Source organism: Salmo trutta, chromosome 26 (genome assembly GCF_901001165.1).
Source record: "Salmo trutta chromosome 26, fSalTru1.1, whole genome shotgun sequence".
In the NCBI taxonomy this organism is placed as follows: Eukaryota; Metazoa; Chordata; class Actinopteri; order Salmoniformes; family Salmonidae; genus Salmo; species Salmo trutta.
In genome coordinates, this window is record NC_042982.1 from 39,292,506 (window position 1) to 39,313,985 (window position 21,480).

The window sequence follows — 21,480 nt, forward strand, 5'->3', positions numbered from 1 at the left end:
GTACCCCCGCCACACTGCCCCCTCTCTCCCGAGCTTTCGCTCGCCTCCAGCACACACACACAATAACACACACACACACTTACACACACCGCAGACTTTGGACTGATCGTAATTTTAGGTAGGCTAATTAACTTGTGAAGCTTATTATGAAACACTTTAATAAGCTAGTATAGGCCTCCTATTTATTTATTTATTATCTCAGACGATTATAGCCTACTGGACTGATAGAGAGCTACTCTCTCAAGTTATCTTGTTGGGGCGAGTGACTCTTTGAACTTACAATGGCTAGCCCCAAGTTTTATATATTTTTCTTGTGCTTTATGCTATTTGCCTCATGACTCCTGCATGCTTGTTGTCTATGAACTTGTTTACCCAACCGTGAGACAGACTATGTTTGTTCACACACTCGGGACTCTGACTCTATTGGTTACACAGACTGTTGGCCTCCCATCCCATTCTAACCACCTCTCACCTGCTTTGTATTCATGTTACCTGATGAAATTGCTGTACAATATGATCTTGTTGCCATCTGATGCACATTCAAATATCATAAAAAAATCAACACTGCAGAGCTCTCCCTGTCCTCTGCCCCGCCCTGATTGTATTACTGCTGATGATATCTGGAAATGTGCATGTACACCCAGGCCCATCTACTGTTGCTAGCACCAATTCTGAGTTGTGCTCTGATATCTGCTGCACTGATTTCTGCTCTCGTAAAAGCCTGGATTTTCTGCACTTTAACACTAGAAGCTTATTACCTAAAATGGATCAATTGAAAATGTGGGTTCACAGTTCCAAACCAGATGTGTTGGTCATTACTGAGACGTGGTTAAGAAAGCGTGTTTTGAACACTGATGTCAACCTTTCTGGTTATATCCTTTTTTGGCAAGACAGATCTTCCAAAGGTGGTGGTGGCAATCATTACCAAGGAACACCTTCAGTGCCCTGTTGTCTCCAACAAGTCTGTCCCTAAACAATTTGATTTGCTGGTTTTAAACATTCAACTTTCAAATGACTCTGTGTTGACTGTTGCTGGGTGTTATTGTCCACAATCAGCACCGGCCTGTACCCTACCTGCCCTAAGCTCTCTCCTGGCCCCTTACCCTAAGTCTGAATTTGTCCTGCTAGGTGACTTAAACTGGGACATGCTTAAACCACCTGACCAAGTCCTAAAGCGATGGGACTCTCTACATTTTCTCTGATTATTACCAATCCCACAAGGTATGACTCCAACACCCAAATAATCCTGATAGGTATCAGTCTGGTGTTTTCTGTAATGACCTTAGTGATCACTGTTTTACAGCCTGTGTTCGTAATGGCTGCTCAGTGAAACGACCTGTCCTGATTTGTCATAGACGCTTGCTAAAAAACTTTAATGAGCAAGTCTTCCTTCATGACCTGGCCTCTGTAAATTGGTATAGAATCACCTCAAGAATTCCATTTTGCGAAAGGCTTGGCACACGCATACTCAGGCTGACTGGCTCTCGTTCAGGAAAATGAGAAATAAGTGCACTCAGACTATCCGGAAGGCCAAAGTTAGTTACTTTAAGGAGCAGTTCTCTCTCTGTGGGTCTAACCCCAAGAAGTTCTGGAAAACGGTTAAAGACCTGGAGAATAAACCCTCCTCCTCACAGCTGCCCATCTCCCTTAAAGTTGATGATGTGGTTGTTACTGACAAGAAGCACATGGTTCAGCTCTTTAATCACCACTTCATTAAGTCAGGATTCCTATTTGACTCAGCCATGCTTCATTGCTGTCCAACATTTCCTCATCTCCCACCCCTTCTAATGCAACTCGCCCCAATGCTCCTCCCTCTTTTTCCCCTGCCCTGCTACAAAGTTTCTCCCTGCAAGCAGTCACTGAGTCCGAGGTGCTAAAAGAGCTCCTTAAACTTGACCCCCAAAAACCATCTGGGTCAGATGGTTTAGACCCTTTCTTCTTTAAGGTTGCAGCCCCTATCATCGCCAAGCCAGTCTAAACCTTTTTAACCTGTCTCATCTCTCTGGGGAGGTTCCCATTGCTTGGAAGGCAGCCACGGTTCATCCTTTATTTAAAGGGGGAGATCAAGCTGATCCTAACTGTTATAGGCCTATTTCTATTTTGCCCTGTTTATCAAAACTGTTGGGAAAACTTGTCAATGATCAACTGACTGGCTTTCTTGATGTCTTGTATTCTCTCTGGTATGCAATCTGGTTTCCGTTCAGGTTATGGATGTGTCACTGCAACCTTAAAGGTCCTAAATTATGTCACCATTGCCCTTGATTCTAAGCAATGTTGTGCTGCTATTTTTATTGACTTGGCCAAAGCTTTTAATAAGGTAGACCATTCCATCGTTGTGGGCCATTCAAAGACTCAATCATGGACACTCTTACTGACAATTGTGACTGCTTCGCATGATGTATTGTTGTCTCGACCTTCTTGCCTTTGTGCTGTTGTCTGTGCCCGAATAATGTTTGTACCATGTTTTGTGCTGCTACCATGTTGTGCTGCTGCCATGTTGTGTTGCTACCATGTTGTTGTCATGTGGTGTTGCTACCTTGCTGTGTTGTCATGTGTTGCTGCCTTGCTATGTTGTTGTCTTAGGTCTCTCTTTGTGTAGTGTTGTGGTGTCTCTCTTGTCGTGACGTGTGTTTTGTCCTGTATTTTTATTTTTAATCCCAGCCCCCATCCCCGCAGAAGGGCTTTTTCCTTTTGGTAGGCCGTCATTGTAAATAAGAATTTGTTATTAACTGGCTTGCCTGGTTAACTAAAATAACCCACACAGTAGGGACTTCTTTGTGGCTAAAATGGTACTCTCACACTGTCTTTACCTGGCAGATCTAGGGAGATCTTTTAACTATTCTGATGTGGCAGTCATCCAATGTAAATGCATTAGGGTCATAATGAACCACTAGCTTTACTGCCTGTGTGTCTATTGCCCTCAGTTCTGGTGTTTGTCATTCTAAGCACCTTGGTAGTGTTAACATCTATTAAAGTAGCAACTCCTAGCCTCGGTACCAGTCTGTTTCAGGTCTCTTTAATATAGCCTGGGTACCAGTCTGTTTCTAGTCTCTTTAATATAGCCTGGGTACCAGTCTGTTTCTGGTCTCTTTAATATAGCCTGGGTACCAGTCTGTTTCTAGTCTCTTTAATATAGCCTGGGTACCAGTCTGTTTCTGGTCTCTTTAATATAGCCTGGGTACCGGTCTGTTTCTGATCTCTTTAATATAGCCTGGGTGCTGGTCTGTTTCTGTTCCTTATGGATTTGTCATGCCAAACATTTGATATATGTCTATAGGCTTGACAATGAGAATGGAGTAGGCAAAAGCACAAACACATCTGAGACCAGGCTATGTCACTCCTGGGTCTATTGTCTTTGATTCTCTAGCCACTGTAGTAACTCTCTGGTACTGTAGCGTTACAGTGGATGTGTAGCCTCTGTAACTGGTACAGTAGTGTTGCAGTGGATGTGTAGCCTCTGTAACTGGTACAGTAGTGTTGCAGTGGATGTGTAGCCTCTAACTGGTACAGTAGTGTTGCAGTGGATGTGTAGCCTCTGTAACTGGTACAGTAGTGTTACAGTGGATGTGTAGCCTCTGTGACTGGTACAGTAGTGTTACAGTGGATGTGTAGCCTCTGTGACTGGTACAGTAGTGTTACAGTGGATGTGTAGCCTCTGTGACTGGTACAGTAGTGTTACAGTGGATGTGTAGCCTCTGTGACTGGTACAGTAGTGTTACAGTGGATGTGTAGCCTCTGTGACTGGTACAGTAGTGTTGCAGTGGATGTGTAGCCTCTGTGACTGGTACAGTAGTAGCCTCTGTGACTGGTACAGTAGTAGCCTCTGTGACTGGTTTTGTAGTGTAACAGTGGATGTGTAGCCTCTGTGACTGGTACAGTAGTAGCCTCTGTAACTGGTACAGTAGTAGCCTCTGTGACTGGTACAGTAGTAGCCTCTGTGACTGGTACAGTAGTAGCCTCTGTGACTGGTACAGTAGTAGCCTCTGTAACTGGTACAGTAGTAGCCTCTGTGACTGGTACAGTAGTAGCCTCTGTGACTGGTACAGTAGTAGCCTCTGTGACTGGTACAGTAGTTGCCTCTGTGACTGGTAGAATAGTAGCCTCTATGACTGGTAGAGTAGTAGCCTCTGTAACTGGTACAGTAGTAGCCTCTGTGACTGGTACAGTAGTAGCCTCTGTGACTGGTACAGTAGTAGCCTCTGTGACTGGTACAGTAGTAGCCTCTGTGACTGGTACAGTAGTAGCCTCTGTAACTGGTTTTGTAGTGTAACAGTGGATGTGTAGCCTCTGTGACTGGTACAGTGGTAGCCTCTGTGACTGATACAGTAGTAGCCTCTGTGACTGGTACAGTAGTGCTGAGGTTGGTCATTCACTACTACTATAACCATTGAGTTGAAAACAGCATCCTTAAAGAACAGTAAAACTGAATGGAGATCGCATCCCACCGGGGTGCCGTGGAACCTTAGCCAATCAGGAGGGGTTTTCATGGAACAGGAAATTATTTGACTTATAGAGAGGCAGTAGCCAAGATCAATATAAAAGGGCAGTCGACAACAACGTGTGTGCCTGCGTGTGTGTGTGTGTGCGTGCGTGCGTGCGTGTGTGTGTGTGTGACATGTTCAGCATTAAATAGGGTTTGGGCAGAGAAAGTAGGTCACAGAAGATGAAGTCTTTACTTGGCAGTCCATGCATTGACAGGTTGTCATGCAGTATTTTGGAATAAATGCAGTATTTTGGAATAAATGCAGTATTTTGGAATGAATGCAGTATTTTGGAATGAATGCAATATTAGCAGTTTTGTTATTTAATAAGTAGGCTGTTTGTGTTTGTGTGGCTCTCCAGTGAATCAGGCTTGACGTGACTTGAATCTGTCTTGACGTGACTTGAATCTGTCTTGACGGGGCTTGGCTCTGTCCCGACGGGGCATGGCTCTGTCCCGACGGGGCTTGGCTCTGTCCCGACGGGGCTTGAATCTGTCTCGACTGGGTTTGAATCTCTCTTGACGGGGCTTGAATCTGTTTCGACGGGGTTGGTGCTCAAAGAAAGAAACAGAGACAACCATGAATAGAAAATCTACGATTCTGAAAACAACGACAAAAAAAACCCGGATTAATCCGCCAAATAAAACAAACTAAAAGAGAATCTCTGACTTTCCTTATTTAACAGGGAGACCATCCTCCATTAGGTATCCCTCTGGGCTCAGACACCCCATCCGTGTTCCAACAGTGACCCCTCAGTCACCCTCTTGACCTCCTGATGACACTAACCCCCATCAGAACACATATTACACAATTACACTATTACACAATGGACCAGTGTAATAATGACTCACCATAAATAGTCTTGATACGTAGGTGAGACAGTCTAATATAGCATGCAAAGCCCGCAGCAGGCATGTCCATACAGATCCCTGTAGAACCACATCTCTGATGGATACGTACAGTAGGTAATAACTGTTTTCAGATGTCTTTGTTTTCACCTTGTTATGAAAATGCTGACTTTGCATTGTAGACAAACACAGTATTTAAAAGTTGCATGGTGCCATTTAAAACAGTGAAATTCCTTCCCAACTCTTAACGATGTTGGAGAGAGAGAGAGAGAGAGAAAGAGAGAGAGAGAGAGAGAACTCCTAGGTTGTTTTCCTCTCCTAAGAGGAAAAGGGAGCAGCAGTTGGGACTTGATCATCTTCCTAAGTGTTAAACCATTGGAATGCTTTTGAAGTGAAAGGTAATAGGTGTGAGAGTGTGTGTGGTTGTCCACCACTCTCTGTCTGTCTCTTTTCCTCTCTCCCCCTCCTCCCCCTGTGTATCTGACATATAGTTAGTTGAATGCTGTCCGTCTCCATTCCACGTTGATTCAACATCATCACATTGATATTGTTGGTTGAAATGACGTGGAAACAACGTTGATTCAACCAGTTTTTTTGCCTAGTGGGACTGGACTGAAGGAGTTTTGGCTACCGTTCTCTTTGACAGGAGAATTTCAACACAGCCAAGCTTTCAACTGAAGCACAGCATCTTCAGCCACGTCTCAGATTAGATAGAGTTCTATCTTCTCTGTGGTAATTCTATTTTTAAGACACTAGTCTCCTGCGTGGCACAAACAGTGTGTGTATGTGTGTGTGTGTGTGTGTGTGTGTGTGTGTGTGTGTGTGTGTGTGGTAATGATTCGAGTCTCTCTGTGACTCAGTATATCTCAGCGTGAACAGGCAGCCTGTAATCTACGCCTGCTGTACTCATCGCTACACGGACAAAGGTCCACTTTGTTTGGTTCTGGACCAGGCTGGCTCTGGTAGAGTGGACCATAGTACCAGTGTTGCCTGGAGACACATACCCACAGACCCCAAACATACACACTAAAGTAAAGCACACACTCACAGGAACCCAGACCAGATAAACACAAGAGAGAGACAATGTGGGCAGAGTGTAACTAATCGGACCAGACATTGAGCCAGTGTGTGTGTGTGTGTGTGTGTGTGTGTGTGTGTGTGTGTGTGTGTGTGTGTGTGTGTGTGTGTGTGTGTGTGTGTGTGTGTGTGTGTGTGTGTGTGTGTGTGTGTGTGTGTGTGTGTGGACCCCAGGCAACGTCCTGTTCTGATGCCAGTATATCAGGATGTGATATTCTTCCCACAAGCACACATTCCTGTTATAGGACTTACTGAGACAACATACATTAGTCAATGTGAAAACATACAGGAGATAAACATGTCAACTAGCCATTATTACCAAACGGTCACCGCCCTCTCTGTGCCCCTTTTGGCTTCAGTAGCGGGGCTCATGGTGGCATGGTTCCATGTGGTGTGGTGAAGGGGCACTTATGGTAAATCAAATCAGTGTGCGTGCGTGCGTGCGTGCGCACGCTTGTTTGTTTGACCAACACAGATAGTGACAGCGATAGGAGACTGTGTTTATCGGTGTATTGTATTTCGTTAGCATGTAGTTCATTTGTAACATGAGCAAAGCATCGGTGGATTGTGTTTCATTAGCCCGTGGTTAATTTCTAATATGAGCAAACCATCAGTGTATTGTATTTCGCGGCAGGTTGACACATGATATGTTTATCGTCAGGTGTTAAACACATAAGGAAGGGGAGTATACAGAACATTGGTATAGGTACTGTATAGGCCTATTTGGCTGTTCCTGTTGTCGTGTCTTTGGCTATGCCGGATTAAGTGATATGACATGCTATCCTATAAAATCCTTTCTCTATAATTAATATTACCTGATTGAGCTAATCATGTAAATGTAATTAACTAGAAAGTCGAGGCACCACGAAAGAGTGTTTATAGAGCTGTTATCTTCCGAATAAACTCTGAAAGACCTAGTAATATTTTACATGAATAACAGTCAATATTAATCGTCACCTTATTTCAGTCTCATCTGAAAGTTGTAAATTCTTGGTTATCTTCACGAACCCTGGCTAACAAGTTGAATCAGCAATACAAAATTGGGTTTCATTATTTATTTACTAAATACCTAACCAATCACACCGAATTACATATACACAGAATGCAAATTATGTCATACAGAAAACGTCCCTGGTGGAGAGAACCTGTATGATGGCTTGTTACACAAAGAGAGGGTGTTGGGCTTGAATGAAAGAGCGGGAAGACTGAGGAACAAAGGGGGAAGCTAAGCTTTCGTAAATACAGTATCGTATACATTCTAAATTACCACCCATTTGGAAAAGAAAAATGCAATAAATATTTACTCTGAGCTGCGCTTCGGCAGGTTGGTCGTAGATGCTGGCCGTGTTGGCCAACAGAGATCTTCCTGTCCTCGGAAGAATGTCTCTGGTGGTAAATTGGATACGTTGTAGTATCTTCGTTGTGTTTTAGACTGGATACGTCGTCCGTCCTTTCCTAGCCCACGTTTACAGCTGCTGTTGCTAACTCAATGGCTAGGAGGTCTCACTTCTTTAGTGAATAAGAGTTCAAAGTTCATACCATTCACAACCAAAGCTCACTCTGAGGTTGGCTTAGTTCTGTAGTTGACATGTTAGTCCTTTTTAACGTATGGACCGTCGTCCTATCGTCCTCGGAACAGGAGGTTACATTTTCATCAAGGGCTTATATAGTGGAGGGAGAGAAGGGTGTGTTTCATAGTTTATAACCCATGTCTCTTCACAGGGGCGGGCCACTGATTGAGCAGGGCTCTAACCTTATGAAAACCCAATTCTCTCATTTGGAAGCTAAAATTATATTTAATCTTTTCACAAATAGTTTCATTTAAATTGCATTTAAATTGAACAACAATTCCATGTGAATCTGATAACTATAATGTGGAGACTTTCCCAGATACAGTTTATGTCATCCTGTCATCAGTCATAATGTCTCAGATGACAACCGAACAGACATCATATTCATTAAGTACCAACGCATATTTTCAAGTGGTTCTATTACCGAAATATGGTTCCTTTCCCCCCACTTGTTTGATGTTCCCAGACTCTCTATGTTTAACAAAGGCTATTCAAGAGTCCTTCAGTAGAGTCAGAGAGAGGGAAGGGAGAAAGGTATTTATGGGGGGAGTCATAAACTTTACCCACAGGCCAACGTCATGACACTGTGAATGAAGACAAGACTAAAGAAGAGAGGAAAGGGGTATGCTATCTACAATTATTCACCCATTCCTCCTTTTTTTTAATCATCATGTCTTCCTGTATTTTTGTTTTGTTGTTCCAAGAGCTCAGTTGGTTGGTGCACGGTGCTTGTGGGTTTGATTCCAACATGGGCTACATACACTGCATAAGCAGGTGTCAAAAGTGAGTGGATGTGGATCACAGCTGATTGAGCGTTATGTTGTTTTGATTTGTCTCTCCAGTGGTGAACGAGGATGGCCAGCCGCTGATAGAGGGGAAACTGAAAGAGAAGCAGGTTCGCTGGAAATTCATCAAGCGCTGGAAGACTCGCTACTTCACCCTGGCAGGAAACCAGCTCCTCTTCCGGAAGGGAAAATCTGTATGTATCCCTTTCAAACCTTTCAATACTTTAATTAGGTGTGATAATAAAACATCTAAGTGTTTGTCCTATATCTGAGAGATATAAGAAAGGTCAGGAAACTTTTTTATTTTATTTTTTACATGTATTTAAAAAGAAAAAAGTGTTGACTTTGAGAAAACGAGACCATAAAACAACGTGTTGAGGTCACGTAGTCATCAGAAAGCCCATGAGTCATCACCATGTGCCAAACAAAGCAAAACACTCAACTTTATTACAATGAAAAAAAGATACAGTATTCATTCAACTTCAGCCACAATGTAATTAGAGCTGATCTGTTTTATCGTGCTGTTGGTGTGTGTGTAGTGTTGGTGTGTGTATGTCATTGAGCAGGGATTAGATGAGAGACCTTATTGTTAGTCAATGCCATGTTAGAGAGAGAGAGATGTGTCAACAGTAACCTTGGGAAAATCATTAACAGCAGACTCGTACATTTCCTCAGTGAAAACAATGTACTGAGCAAATGTCAAATTAGCTTTTGTTCCAAATTACTGTACGACAGACCACTTATTCACCCTGCACACCCTAATTGACAAACAAACAAACAAACCAAAACAAAGGCAAAGTCTTCTCATGCTTTGTTGATTTCAAAAAAACGTTTTACTCAATTTGGTATGAGGGTCTGCTATACAAATTGATGGAAAGTGGTAAATCTCAGTAAGAAGAAAATAATGGTGTTCCAAAAAAGGTCCAGTTGCCACAAATACAGATTCCATCTAGACACCGTTGCCCTAGAGCAGTGGTTCCCAAACTTTCTATAGTCCCGTACCCCTTCAAACATTCAACCTCCAGCCGTACCCCCCTCTAACACCAGGGTCAGCACATGTTGTTCATACTGTATGGTGTCTATAGCAACAACATGTTGTTCACACTGTATGTGGTCTATAGCAACAACATGTTGTTCATACTGTATGTGGTCTATAGCAACAACATGTTGTTCATACTGTATGGTGTCTATAGCAACAACATGTTGTTCATACTGTATGGTGTCTATAGCAACAACATGTTGTTCATACTGTATGGTGTCTATAGCAACAACATGTTGTTCACACTGTATGTGGTCTATAGCAACAACATGTTGTTCATACTGTATGTGGTCTATAGCAACAACATGTTGTTCATACTGTATGGTGTCTATAGCAACAACATGTTGCTCACACTGTATGTGGTCTATAGCAACAACATGTTGTTCATACTGTATGTGTTCTATAGCAACAACATGTTGTTCATACTGTATGGTGTCTATAGCAACAACATGTTGTTCATACTGTATGGTGTCTATAGCAACAACATGTTGTTCATACTGTATGGTGTCTATAGCAACAACATGTTGTTCATACTGTATGTGGTCTATAGCAACAACATGTTGTTCATACTGTATGGTGTCTATAGCAACAACATGTTGTTCATACTGTATGTGGTCTATAGCAACAACATGTTGTTCATACTGTATGGTGTCTATAGCAACAACATGTTGTTCATACTGTATGTGGTCTATAGCAACAACATGTTGTTCATACTGTATATGTTGGCAGTCGACGCATAAGAATTCTTTTGAGCAGTGGTTCCCAAACTTTCTATAGTCCCGTACCCCTTCAAACATTCAACCTCCAGCTGTACCCCCTCTAACACCAGGGTCAGCACACTCTCAAATGTTGTTTCTTGACATCATTGTAAGCCTGCCACAGACACACTATATGATACATTTATTAAACATAAGAATGAGTGTGAGTTTTTGTCACAACCGGGCTCGTGGGAAGTGACAAAGAGCTCTTATAGGACCAGGGCACAAATAATAATATAATAATAATAAATAATTTTGCTCTTTATTTAACCATCTTATATAAAAAAACGTATTTGTTCATCGAAAATTGTGAATAACTCACGACAGGTTAATGAGAACTGTTTGCTTGAAAATATGCTCATAACTTTGCAATGCTGGGTTGTGTTAGAGAGAGTCTCTGTCTTAAATCATTTCCCACACACAGTCTGTGCCTGTATTTAGTTTTCATGCTAGTGAGAGCCGAGAATCCACTCTCACATAGGTATGTGGTTGCAAAGGGCATCAGTGTCTTACCAGCGTGATTTGCCAAGGCAGGATACTCTGAGAGCAGCCCTATCGAGAAATCTGGCAGTGGCTTCTGATTAAATTACATTTTCACAGAATCTCTTGTTGCAATTTCGATGAGGCTCTCTTGTTCAGATACCAGTAAGTGGACTGGAGGCAGGGCATGAAAGGGATAACGAATCCAGTTGTTTGTGTCATCCGTTTTGGGAAAGTACCTGAGTAATTGCGCACCCAACTCACTCAGGTGCTTCGCTATATCACATTTGACATTGTCCGTAAGCTTGAGTTCATTTGCACACAAAAAATCATACAATGATGGAAAGACCTGTGTGTTGTCCTTGTTAATGCAAACAGAGAAGAGCTCCAACTTCTTAATCATAGACTCAATTTTGTCCCGCACATTGAATATAGTTGCAGAGAGTCTCTGTAATCCTAGATTCAGATCATTCAGGCGAAAAACATCACCCAGATAGGTCAGTCGTGTGAGAAACTCGTCATCATGCAAGAGGTCAGACAAGTGAAAATTATGGTCAGAAAATAAAACTTTAAGCTCGTCTCTCAATTAAAAATTAACGTGTCTGTACTTTGCCCCTTGATAACCAGCACACCCGAACGAGTTCAGGGGCCTTGCTTTAACAAAGTTAACCATTTTCACTATATTGTCCAAAACGACTTTCAAGCTATAAGGCATTCCCCTGGCAACAAGAGCCTCTCGGTTGATGCTGCAGTGTACCCAAGTGGCGTCGGGAGCAACTGCTTGCACGCGCATTACCACTCCACTATGTCTCCCTGTCATGGCTTTTGCGCTATCAGTACAGATACCAACACATATTGACCACCAAAGTCAATTTGATGTCACAAAGCTGTCCACTGCTTTAAAAATAACCTCTCCTTTTGTCCTGGTTTCCAGTTGTTTACAGAAGAGGATGTCTTCCTTAATTGACCCCCCCCATTAACGTAAGGGACATATACCAGGAGCTGTGCCAGGCCCACCACGTCTGTTGACTCATCCAGCTGTAACGCATAGAATTCACTGGCTTGTATGCGAAGCAGTAATTGTTTCAAAACATCTCCTGCCATGTCACTGATGCGTCATGAAACAGTGTTGTTTGATGGAGGCATTGTCTGTATATTTTCTGGGGCCTTTTCCCCCAGCATTGTCCCAGCCATATCCGGGGCAGCAGGAAGAATGAAGTCCTCCACAATAGTATGGGGCTTGCCTGTCCTAGCCACTCGGTAGCTCACCATATAAGACGTATCTAGCCCCTTCTTATTAATGGTATCAGTTGCTTTTGTACATGTCTTACTACCCAAAAGTCGTTTTAATTCTCGCTTGAAAAACTCCCGTGGCTTATTTTTCAAATTGGCATGTTTTGTTTCTAAATGTCTGCGCAAGAGTGAAGGTTTCATCGAGTTGTGAGATAGTACTTTTGCACATACAACACACTGTGGCTGAGGAAAGGCACTACTCCCAATATAAGTGAACCCCAAATCAATGTAGTTCTCATCATATTTGCTCCTCTTCGATGGTCCAACGTCCCTGTCTGTTGTTCGGTGCTTTTCCTGGGTAAGGGGGCAGTAGCTCTTCGGCTGCATCAGATTCACAACTGTCAGTGTCCATGCTAGCTGGGCTAACAACACATGTAGAATTACTGATGTTAGCATTGGATGTACTCATGGAAGCAGAACAACTTGTGTCGTCGACAGGTGCAGGTGTAGTACTGCTGGTAGTAGCAGTACTACCAGTAGAGCTGGAATGTGTCTCTATGGACACGGGCCTTGCTAAATGGACTGTTTAAAAATGTGAAGCAAAAATTGTATAATATTTTTTTTAAATATGAATCACATTTTTATTTGGCGTACCCCGATGGCATTGCGCATACCCCTTACACGTACCCCAGTTTGGGAATACCTGTCCTAGAGTACAGAAAGAACTATACATACCTCCGCCTTATCATCAACGCCCCCAGGTAACGATCTGAGAGAAAAGGCAAGAAGGGCCTTCTATGCCATCAAAAGGTAACATACAATTCGACATACCAATTAGAATCTGGCTAAAAATACGTGAATCAGTTATAGAACCTATTGCCCTTTAGGGTTGTGAGGTCAAGGAGTCCGCTCACCAACCAAGAATTCACAAAATGGGACAAACATGAAATTGAGACAGCATGCAGAATTCTGCAAAATTATAATCTGTGTACAACGTAAATAATAAGGCCGATACCCGCTAATTATCAAAATCCAGAAAAGAGCTGTTAAATTCTACAACCACGTAAAAGGAAGCAATTTCCAAACCTTCCATAACAAAGCCATCACCTACAGAGAGATGAACCTGGAGAAGAGTCCCCTAAGCAAGCTGGTCCTGGGGCTCTGTTCACAAACACACTCCACAGAGCCCCAGGACAGCAACACAATTAGACCCAACCAAATCATGAGAGAACTAAAAGATAATTACTTGGCACATTGGAAAGAATTAACAAAAAAACAGAGCAAACTAGAATGCTATTTGGCCCTAAACAGAGATTACACAGTGGCAGAATAACTGACCACTGTGACTGACCCAAATTTAAGGAAAGTTTTGACTATACCCCGAAGGCAGACCTGGCTCTCAAGAGAAGACAAGCTATGTGCACACTGCCCACAAAATGAGGTGGAAACTGAGCTGCACTTCCTAACCTCCTGCCAAATGTATGACCATATTACAGACACATATTTCCCTCAGATTACATAGATCCACAAACAATTCAAAACCAATCCCAATTTTGATAAACTCCAATATCTATCTGGGTGAAATACCACAGTGTGCCATCACAGCAGCAATATTTGTGATTTGTTGCCACATGAAAAGGGCAACTAGTGAAGAACAAACACCATTTAACATTTTAAAACTCATATTTATGTTTCTTTATTTTCCCTTTTGTACTTTAACTATTTGCACATAATATGACATTTGTAATGTTTATTATTTTGGAACTGTTGTGAGTGTAATGTTTACTGTTAATTTTGATTGTTTTTCGCTTTTGTTTATTTTCTAGTTCACTTGCTTAGGCAATGTTAACATATGTTTCCCATGGAGGGAGGGAGAGAGGGAGAGTTCTGAGGACTTTCCCCCCAGCCTTTGACAAACATTTTTAGATGGTTGAAAGGATAAGTGATATTGAAGTCTCTTGCCCAAGACAATATTCTTTGTATTGTCACCTGCAATTCCCTCTCACCACATGTCACGCTGGTATAAGGAGATTCGGGAGACAGGCGCAGGAATACGTAATAGTTTTTTTTATTAAGCCCAAATTACGGCGTGCCGTGTAAAGGCACAGGGACGAAGACCAAACAAACACGTAACAAAACACAGGGTTGAAACCAAAAACAAAAGTGTGAGGAGTACCTCGAATAAATAACACAAGCGCACAATGATTAACACATTTTAGCAGACACTCTTATCCAGAACAACTTACAGTAGAGTGCATACATTTTATTACATTTTTAAATACTGGTCCCCCGTGGGAATCGAACCCATGACCCTGGCATTGCAAGCACCCTGCTCTACCAACTGAGCTACAGGGGATACATGGCACAAGACCCGTAATCATCTGTGCAATCCACAAGGGCACGAAAGCCAAAACAACACAGCACAGGTACTCACACACACCAACGGACATTGTAACAATAATCGACAGCACCATGGTGAACAAAGGGCACATATATACAAATACAATCATTGGGAATAGGGGACAGGTGTGCGTAATGAAAGTTCCGGAGGGATCCGTGACACCACAGCTGTTTAAAGCCACAAATTGGACCTCCTCTTTGTCTCTTGTTGGAAAGTGTTTTCTGAGCTCAATTTTGCCGTGCCAATGAATCAGTTCCAAATCAACCCATAACTTAGACCACTAATCAATACCGCTAACTTATACCGCTAACCTATACCGCTAACTTATACCACTAACCTGTACCACTAACCTATACCGCTAACCTCTACCACTAACTTATACCACTAACTTGTACCACTAACCTATACCGCTAACTTATACCGCTAACTTATACCGCTAACCTATACCGCTAACTTATACCGCTAACCTATACCGCTAACTTATACCGCTAACCTATACCGCTAACTTATACCGCTAACCTATACCGCTAACTTATACCACTAACCTATACCGCTAACTTATACCACTAACCTGTACCACTAACCTATTTCGGTAACTTATACCACTAACCTATTTCGGTAACTTATACCGCTAACCTATACCGCTAACTTATACCGCTAACCTATACCGCTAACCTATGCCACTAACCTATACCACTAACTATACCCCTAACCTATACCGCTAACTTATACCACTAACCTATACCACTAACCTATGCCACTAACCTATACCACTAACTATACCCCTAACCTATACCACTAACCTATTCCCCTTGCATATACCACTAACCTATACCACTAACCTATACCTCTAACCCATACCACTAACCCATACCACTAACCCATACCACTAACCGATTCCCCTTATGTATACCATTAACCTATACCATTAACCTATACCACTAACCTATACCACTAACCTATACCCCTAACCTATACCCCTAACCTATACCCCTAACCTATACCACTAACCCATACCACTCATTTATTCCCCTTACGTATACCACTAACATATACCGCTAACCTATTCCCCTTACGTGTACCGCTAACCTATACCACTAACCCATACCACTAACCTATTCCCCTTACGTATACCACTAACCTTTACCCCTAACCTTTACCCCTAACCTATACCACTAACCTATACCACTAACCTATTCCCCTTAAGTATACCACTAACCTATTCCCCTTACGTATACCGCTAACCTATACCCCTAACCTATACCCCTCATCTATACCCCTCATCTATACCCCTAATTTATTCCCCTTATGTATACCACTAATCTATACCCCTAACCTATACCGCTAATCTATACCCCTCATCTATACCCCTAGGCACTTCTGTCGGTGTAGAGTGAGAGATGTGAGACAAGCTCATAATAAGTCACCTCAGAACAACCCCACCTGGATGATTATTAATGTACTTTGTGCCCCGTTGCATTTCACCTAACCGTTTCCCCAAAGCCTTAGGACACACACGCAATAGGAACTAGGGGAGTGGCAAGTCTGTGTGAATACATGAGCAGTTTAACCACTGTAGCTAACAGAAGACAGACCCTCCACACAGACAGCCAGATCCTCACACACACACACACACACACACACACACACACACACACACACACACACACACACACACACACACACACACACACACACACACACACACACACACACACACACACACACACACACACACACACACACACACACACACACACACACACACACACACACACACACACACACACACACACACACACACACACACACACAGGCTACAGAACTATAGCCGGCCGGGGGGTGGGGGGGCTCTTAGAATGTGGGTATAGGTCTATGGAGAATAGCATCTAGCCTGTCCCTCGCTAATGGTCCATAAGGATATGGCTGTGGTGTATCAAACACACACCCACACACACATTCCAGAGTCATCCTGACGTGTGAGATGGGAGATAACAGTGTATTCCACGAGTCAGAGAGAAGTAGCGGTCTTGAGGGGTAGAGCATTAGAGACAGTGCTTATGGGCTCAAGGATTTCATTTCCTCCCATATATAAGGACCAAGACAATAAAACACCCTCTTGTCTTACTACAGTAAATCTTTGCAAGAGGACCATAAGAGTTGATGTTTTGCACTAATGTACTGTTGTTAAAAATCCTAGCAAACTTTTATTTTGTCACTGAAATATGTGGCATTAAACAACAGGTCTTCTACAACAGCCTCAAGGCAGCTGTTCAACATTAAAACATGTCAGTGTCACAATGTTGAATGTTAATATTAACAATGTGCCTCTCGGGAACCTGGCAGGGTTTAAGTGTGTCAGAAAAATGCCATTCATCATGTGTAGGGGTGATAGTGAAACACCATCCACAGCCTCCCTCCCCCCTCACTTTTACGCTGCTGCTACTCTCTGTTGTTATCTATGCATAGTCACTTTAATAACTCTACCTACATGTACATATTACCTCAACTAACCAGTGCCTCCACATTGACTCTGTACCCATATAGCCTCGCTATTGTTATTTTACTGCTGCTCTTTAAATATTTGTTACTTTTATTTTTTCTTATTTCATTTTTTCTTAAAACTGCATTGTTGGTTAAGGGCTTGTAAGTAAGCAATTCACTGTAAGGTAGCTGTTGTAGTCAGTGCATGTGGCTAATTAAAATTTGATTTGATTCATCATGTGTAGTGGTGATAGTGAAACGACATAACAAATGCCATTCATCATGTTTTTTATTTTATTTAACCTTTATTTAACCAGGCAAGTCAGTTAAGAACAAATTCTTATTTTCAATGACGGCCTACCAAAAGGCAAAAGGCCTCCTGCGGGGACGGGGGCTGGGATTAAAAATGTAAATAAATAAAAATATAGGATTAAACACACGTCACGACAAGAGAGACAACACAACACTACATAAAGAGACCTAAGACAACAACATAGCAAGGCAGCAACACATGACAACACAGCATGATAGCAACACATGACAACAACATGGTAGCAACACAACATGGCAGCAGCACAAAACATGGTACAAACATTATTGGGCACAGACAACAGCACAAAGGGCAAGAAGGTAGAGACAACAATACATCACGCAAAGCAGCCACAACTGTCAGTAAGAGTGTCCATGATTGAGTCTTTGAATGAAGAGATTGAGATAAAACTGCCCAGTTTGAGTGTTTGTTGCAGCTCGTTCCAGTCGCATGCTGCAGCGAACTGAAAAGACAAGCGACCCAGGGATGTGTGGGCTTTGGGGACCTTTAACAGAATGTGACTGGCAGAACAGGTGTTCTATGTGGAGGATGATGGCTGCAGTAGATATCTCAGATAGGGGGGAGTGAGGCCTAAGAGGGTTTTATAAATAAGCAACAACCAGTGGGTCTTGCGATGGGTAAACAGAGATGACCAGTTTACAGAGGAGAATAGAGTGCAGTGATGTGTCCTATAAGGAGCATTGGTGGCAAATCTGATGACCGAATGGTAAAGAACATCTAGCCGCTCGAGAGCACCTTTACCTGCCGATCTATAAATTACATCTCTCTAATCTAGCATGGGTAGGATGGTCATCTGAATCAAGGTTAGTTTGGCAGCTGGGGTGAAAGAGGAGCGATTACGATAGAAAAAACCAAGTCTAGATTTAACTTTAGCCTGTAGCTTTGATATGTGCTGAGAGAAGGACAGTGTACTGGTGTAGTGGTGATAGTGAAACGACATCAATAGAATTGGATTGCTGCTCCAAAGGGTTCAGTCATAACTATTTATTAATGTTTAACTAGAATCTCCCCATGTTGCTGAAAGGTTTCTCTCTGTCCTGTCTACTACAGAAGGATGAGCTAGACGACAGCACCATCGAGCTGAGCAAAGTGCAGAGCGTCAAGGTGGGGGAACTTCCAAGTCCATTCATGTAACAACAATTCCATTCATACCCTTTGTCCACTTCTGATAACCCTCTCTCCTGTCTGGTCTGGTCTGGTCTGGTCTGGTCTGGTCTGGTCTGTCTGGTCTGGTCTGGTCTGTCTGGTCTGGTCTGGTCTGTCTGTCTGTCTGGTCTGGTCTGGTCTGGTCTGGTCTGGTCTGGTCTGGTCTGTCTGGTCTGGTCTGTCTGGTCTGGTCTGGTCTGGTCTGTGTGTCTCTGTGTGTCTCTGTGTGTCTCTCTGTGTGTGTGTGTGTGTGTGTGTGTGTGTGTGTGTGTGTGTGTGTGTGTGTGTGTGTGTGTGTGTGTGTGTGTGTGTGTGTGTGTCCAGGTGGTGGCTAAGAAGCGGCGTGAGCGAGGTCTCCCTCGGGCCTTTGAGATCTTCACGGACAGTAAGACGTACGTCCTGAAGGCTCGTGATGAGAAGCATGCTGAGGAGTGGCTCCAGTGTATTAATGTTGCCGTGGCCCAGGCCAGAGAGAGAGAGAACAGAGAGGCCACCACCTACCTGTGACCTTATGACCTGGAAGATATTCTACTGTGACCCGTTCCTGACCCAGAAGCACAACATACAGCCCCGCACTACTGTACCATCTACTAACAACAGCTGTGACGTCCACTGATCATCTGACAGGCCTGTGACGTCCACTGTTTCTGATCATCTGACAGGCCTGTGACGTCCACTGTTTCTGATCATCTGACAGGCCTGTGACGTCCACTGTTTCTGATCATCTGACAGGCCTGTGACGTCCACTGTTTCTGGTCATCTGACAGCTGTGGGGCAGCGAAGACTGATATCCAGACATCATTACCAGAATTTTGTCATATATTTATATAGGGTATTGTTTCAGTATTTACAGCAATAAGGATCTTACTAGCAATATGGACCTTCTATTTCCAGCAATAACAATCTACATAGTAAACCTAGCAATAAGAGCTCAATATGAACAGCATGAGAAAACCATCTTGGCCCAGACAGTGAAGATGAAAAACCCCCAGATTTACTGTTATTAGCATTTAGCAGTATAATTTATTAATATACCGTCAATTAGCAGTATAATTTATTAATATACCGTCATTTAGCAGTATAATTTATTAATACACCATCATTTGGCAGTATAATGTATTATTATACCGTAATTTAGCAGTATAATTTATTAATATACCGTCATTTAAAAAGTGGTATTACACACACCCAGTGGTGTAATATAGTGAGCTACAAAAGTATTGAGAAAGTTACAAACGCACAAATATCATACCTCCAAGACATGCTAACCTTTCACCATTACAATAACAGGGGAGATTAGCATTTTTGGCGGCGGTATGATATTTGTGCGTCTGTAACTTGCTCACTCATCATTATTCATGATTCATTCAGGATTATCCGTAATCATGGTAGCATCCACATTAATGTATCAGTGTTCAGAAACATATTATATTCTTATTTACAATAAAAGTGACTCCAAAATGACACAATACAGTATTTACCATTCATTTCTATTGGGCACAAAATAATCTGAAACACAACCAAAACTAACAGAAAATGTATCTAACCAATTTGTAGTCACAAGCTTGTTGAGACCAAATGCTTAACTTTTTACTACTTTAAACGGTTCATCTGATATGGATGAAAATACCCTCAATTGAAAGCTTACAGTCTGCACGTTAATCTCATAGTCATTGTATCATTTCAAATTCAAAGTGCTGGAGTACAGAGCCAAAACAACCGAAAATGTGTCACTGTCCCAAATACGTTTGGAGCTCTCTGTATGTCATAGTTCATAAATGAACAGAATAGTCCTCTGGAGGTCTGAACAGAGGCCCAGAACAACAGTGGGTGATATGGGCCACACTGCTGGGAGCTTTAGAACTACATTCTCTCTCCCTATAGGACACGCTCTTCTATGGAGAAACATGTTTATTGGCAAAGCTATCATCTTTTTATTCTCTTGCCTTTTCTTCCAAGAAAAGAGTTTGTGGTGTGTGTGTGTGTGTGTGTGTGTGTGTGTGTGTGTGTGTGTGTGTGTGTGTGTGTGTGTGTGTGTGTGTGTGTGTGTGTGTGTGTGTGTGTGTGTGTGTGTGTGTGTGTGTGTGTGTGTGTGTGTGTGTGTTTACAATGATGAGCATTGTTGACATTTCTGAGTTGTCCATTAATAACTGTACATTAAACCTATTGTTTGCAGAACTCTCATCACGCTGGAATCTACCACCCCTCCCCTAATTGGAGTAACTAGTGAACAACAACTCTTAGGCTTCTACTTCCAGTTTATACATACTATATACATTTTACGGACACAATATATTTAACAATAGTTATCTTTTGTTTGCTTTTAGTTCCATCCTTAAGCTATTCCCAACCCCTCCCATTTATCTCTGAAGACCACCCAGTTCTATTTGCCATATATTTACCAACTGTGCTGTTTCACCAAACTTCTGAACCTACTGTATATACATTTTACTTTAGTTATCTTGTTATTTTTAGTCCTACCCTTCAGCTCCACTCAGCTTTCCAATTAACCCATTGACTTGCCTTAATGAGCAATGTGTTCTAGAATCTGAACAAATGAAACAATACACTCACAAACTGCTAAGAAAATCTAAGAATTGGACTGGAGATTTCCTTGTGGGTTCAGAACCAGCACCAGCTGTCATAATGAATGAACTGTTTCTGTGGACGATGCAGCCAGTTAAGTCATTTTGAATGATTTGTAAGTGTAGAATGTACACCCAGTGGTCAGTGTATTAGGTAGGTACACCCACTGGTCAGTTTATTAGGTACACCCATCTAGTACCAGGTTGGACCCCCCTTTGCCTTCAGAACAACCCGATTTTTTTGTGGCGATGGATTCTACA

The 21,480-nt window shown here is 42.4% G+C and overlaps 1 protein-coding gene across 1 annotated transcript in view; it reads left to right on the forward strand.

The window, feature by feature from the left end:
- LOC115163909 (ventricular zone-expressed PH domain-containing protein) overlaps positions 1-19,490 on the forward strand; it is a 123,048-nt gene extending 103,558 nt beyond the window's left edge. Inside the window, exons 11-13 of the mRNA XM_029716108.1 lie at positions 8,820-8,956; positions 18,539-18,592; positions 18,959-19,490. Coding sequence (XP_029571968.1) covers positions 8,820-8,956; positions 18,539-18,592; positions 18,959-19,141 — 374 coding nt within the window. The 3' untranslated portion in view covers positions 19,142-19,490. The remainder of the gene's footprint in view (positions 1-8,819; positions 8,957-18,538; positions 18,593-18,958) is intronic.
- The last annotated feature ends 1,990 nt before the right edge of the window (positions 19,491-21,480 follow it).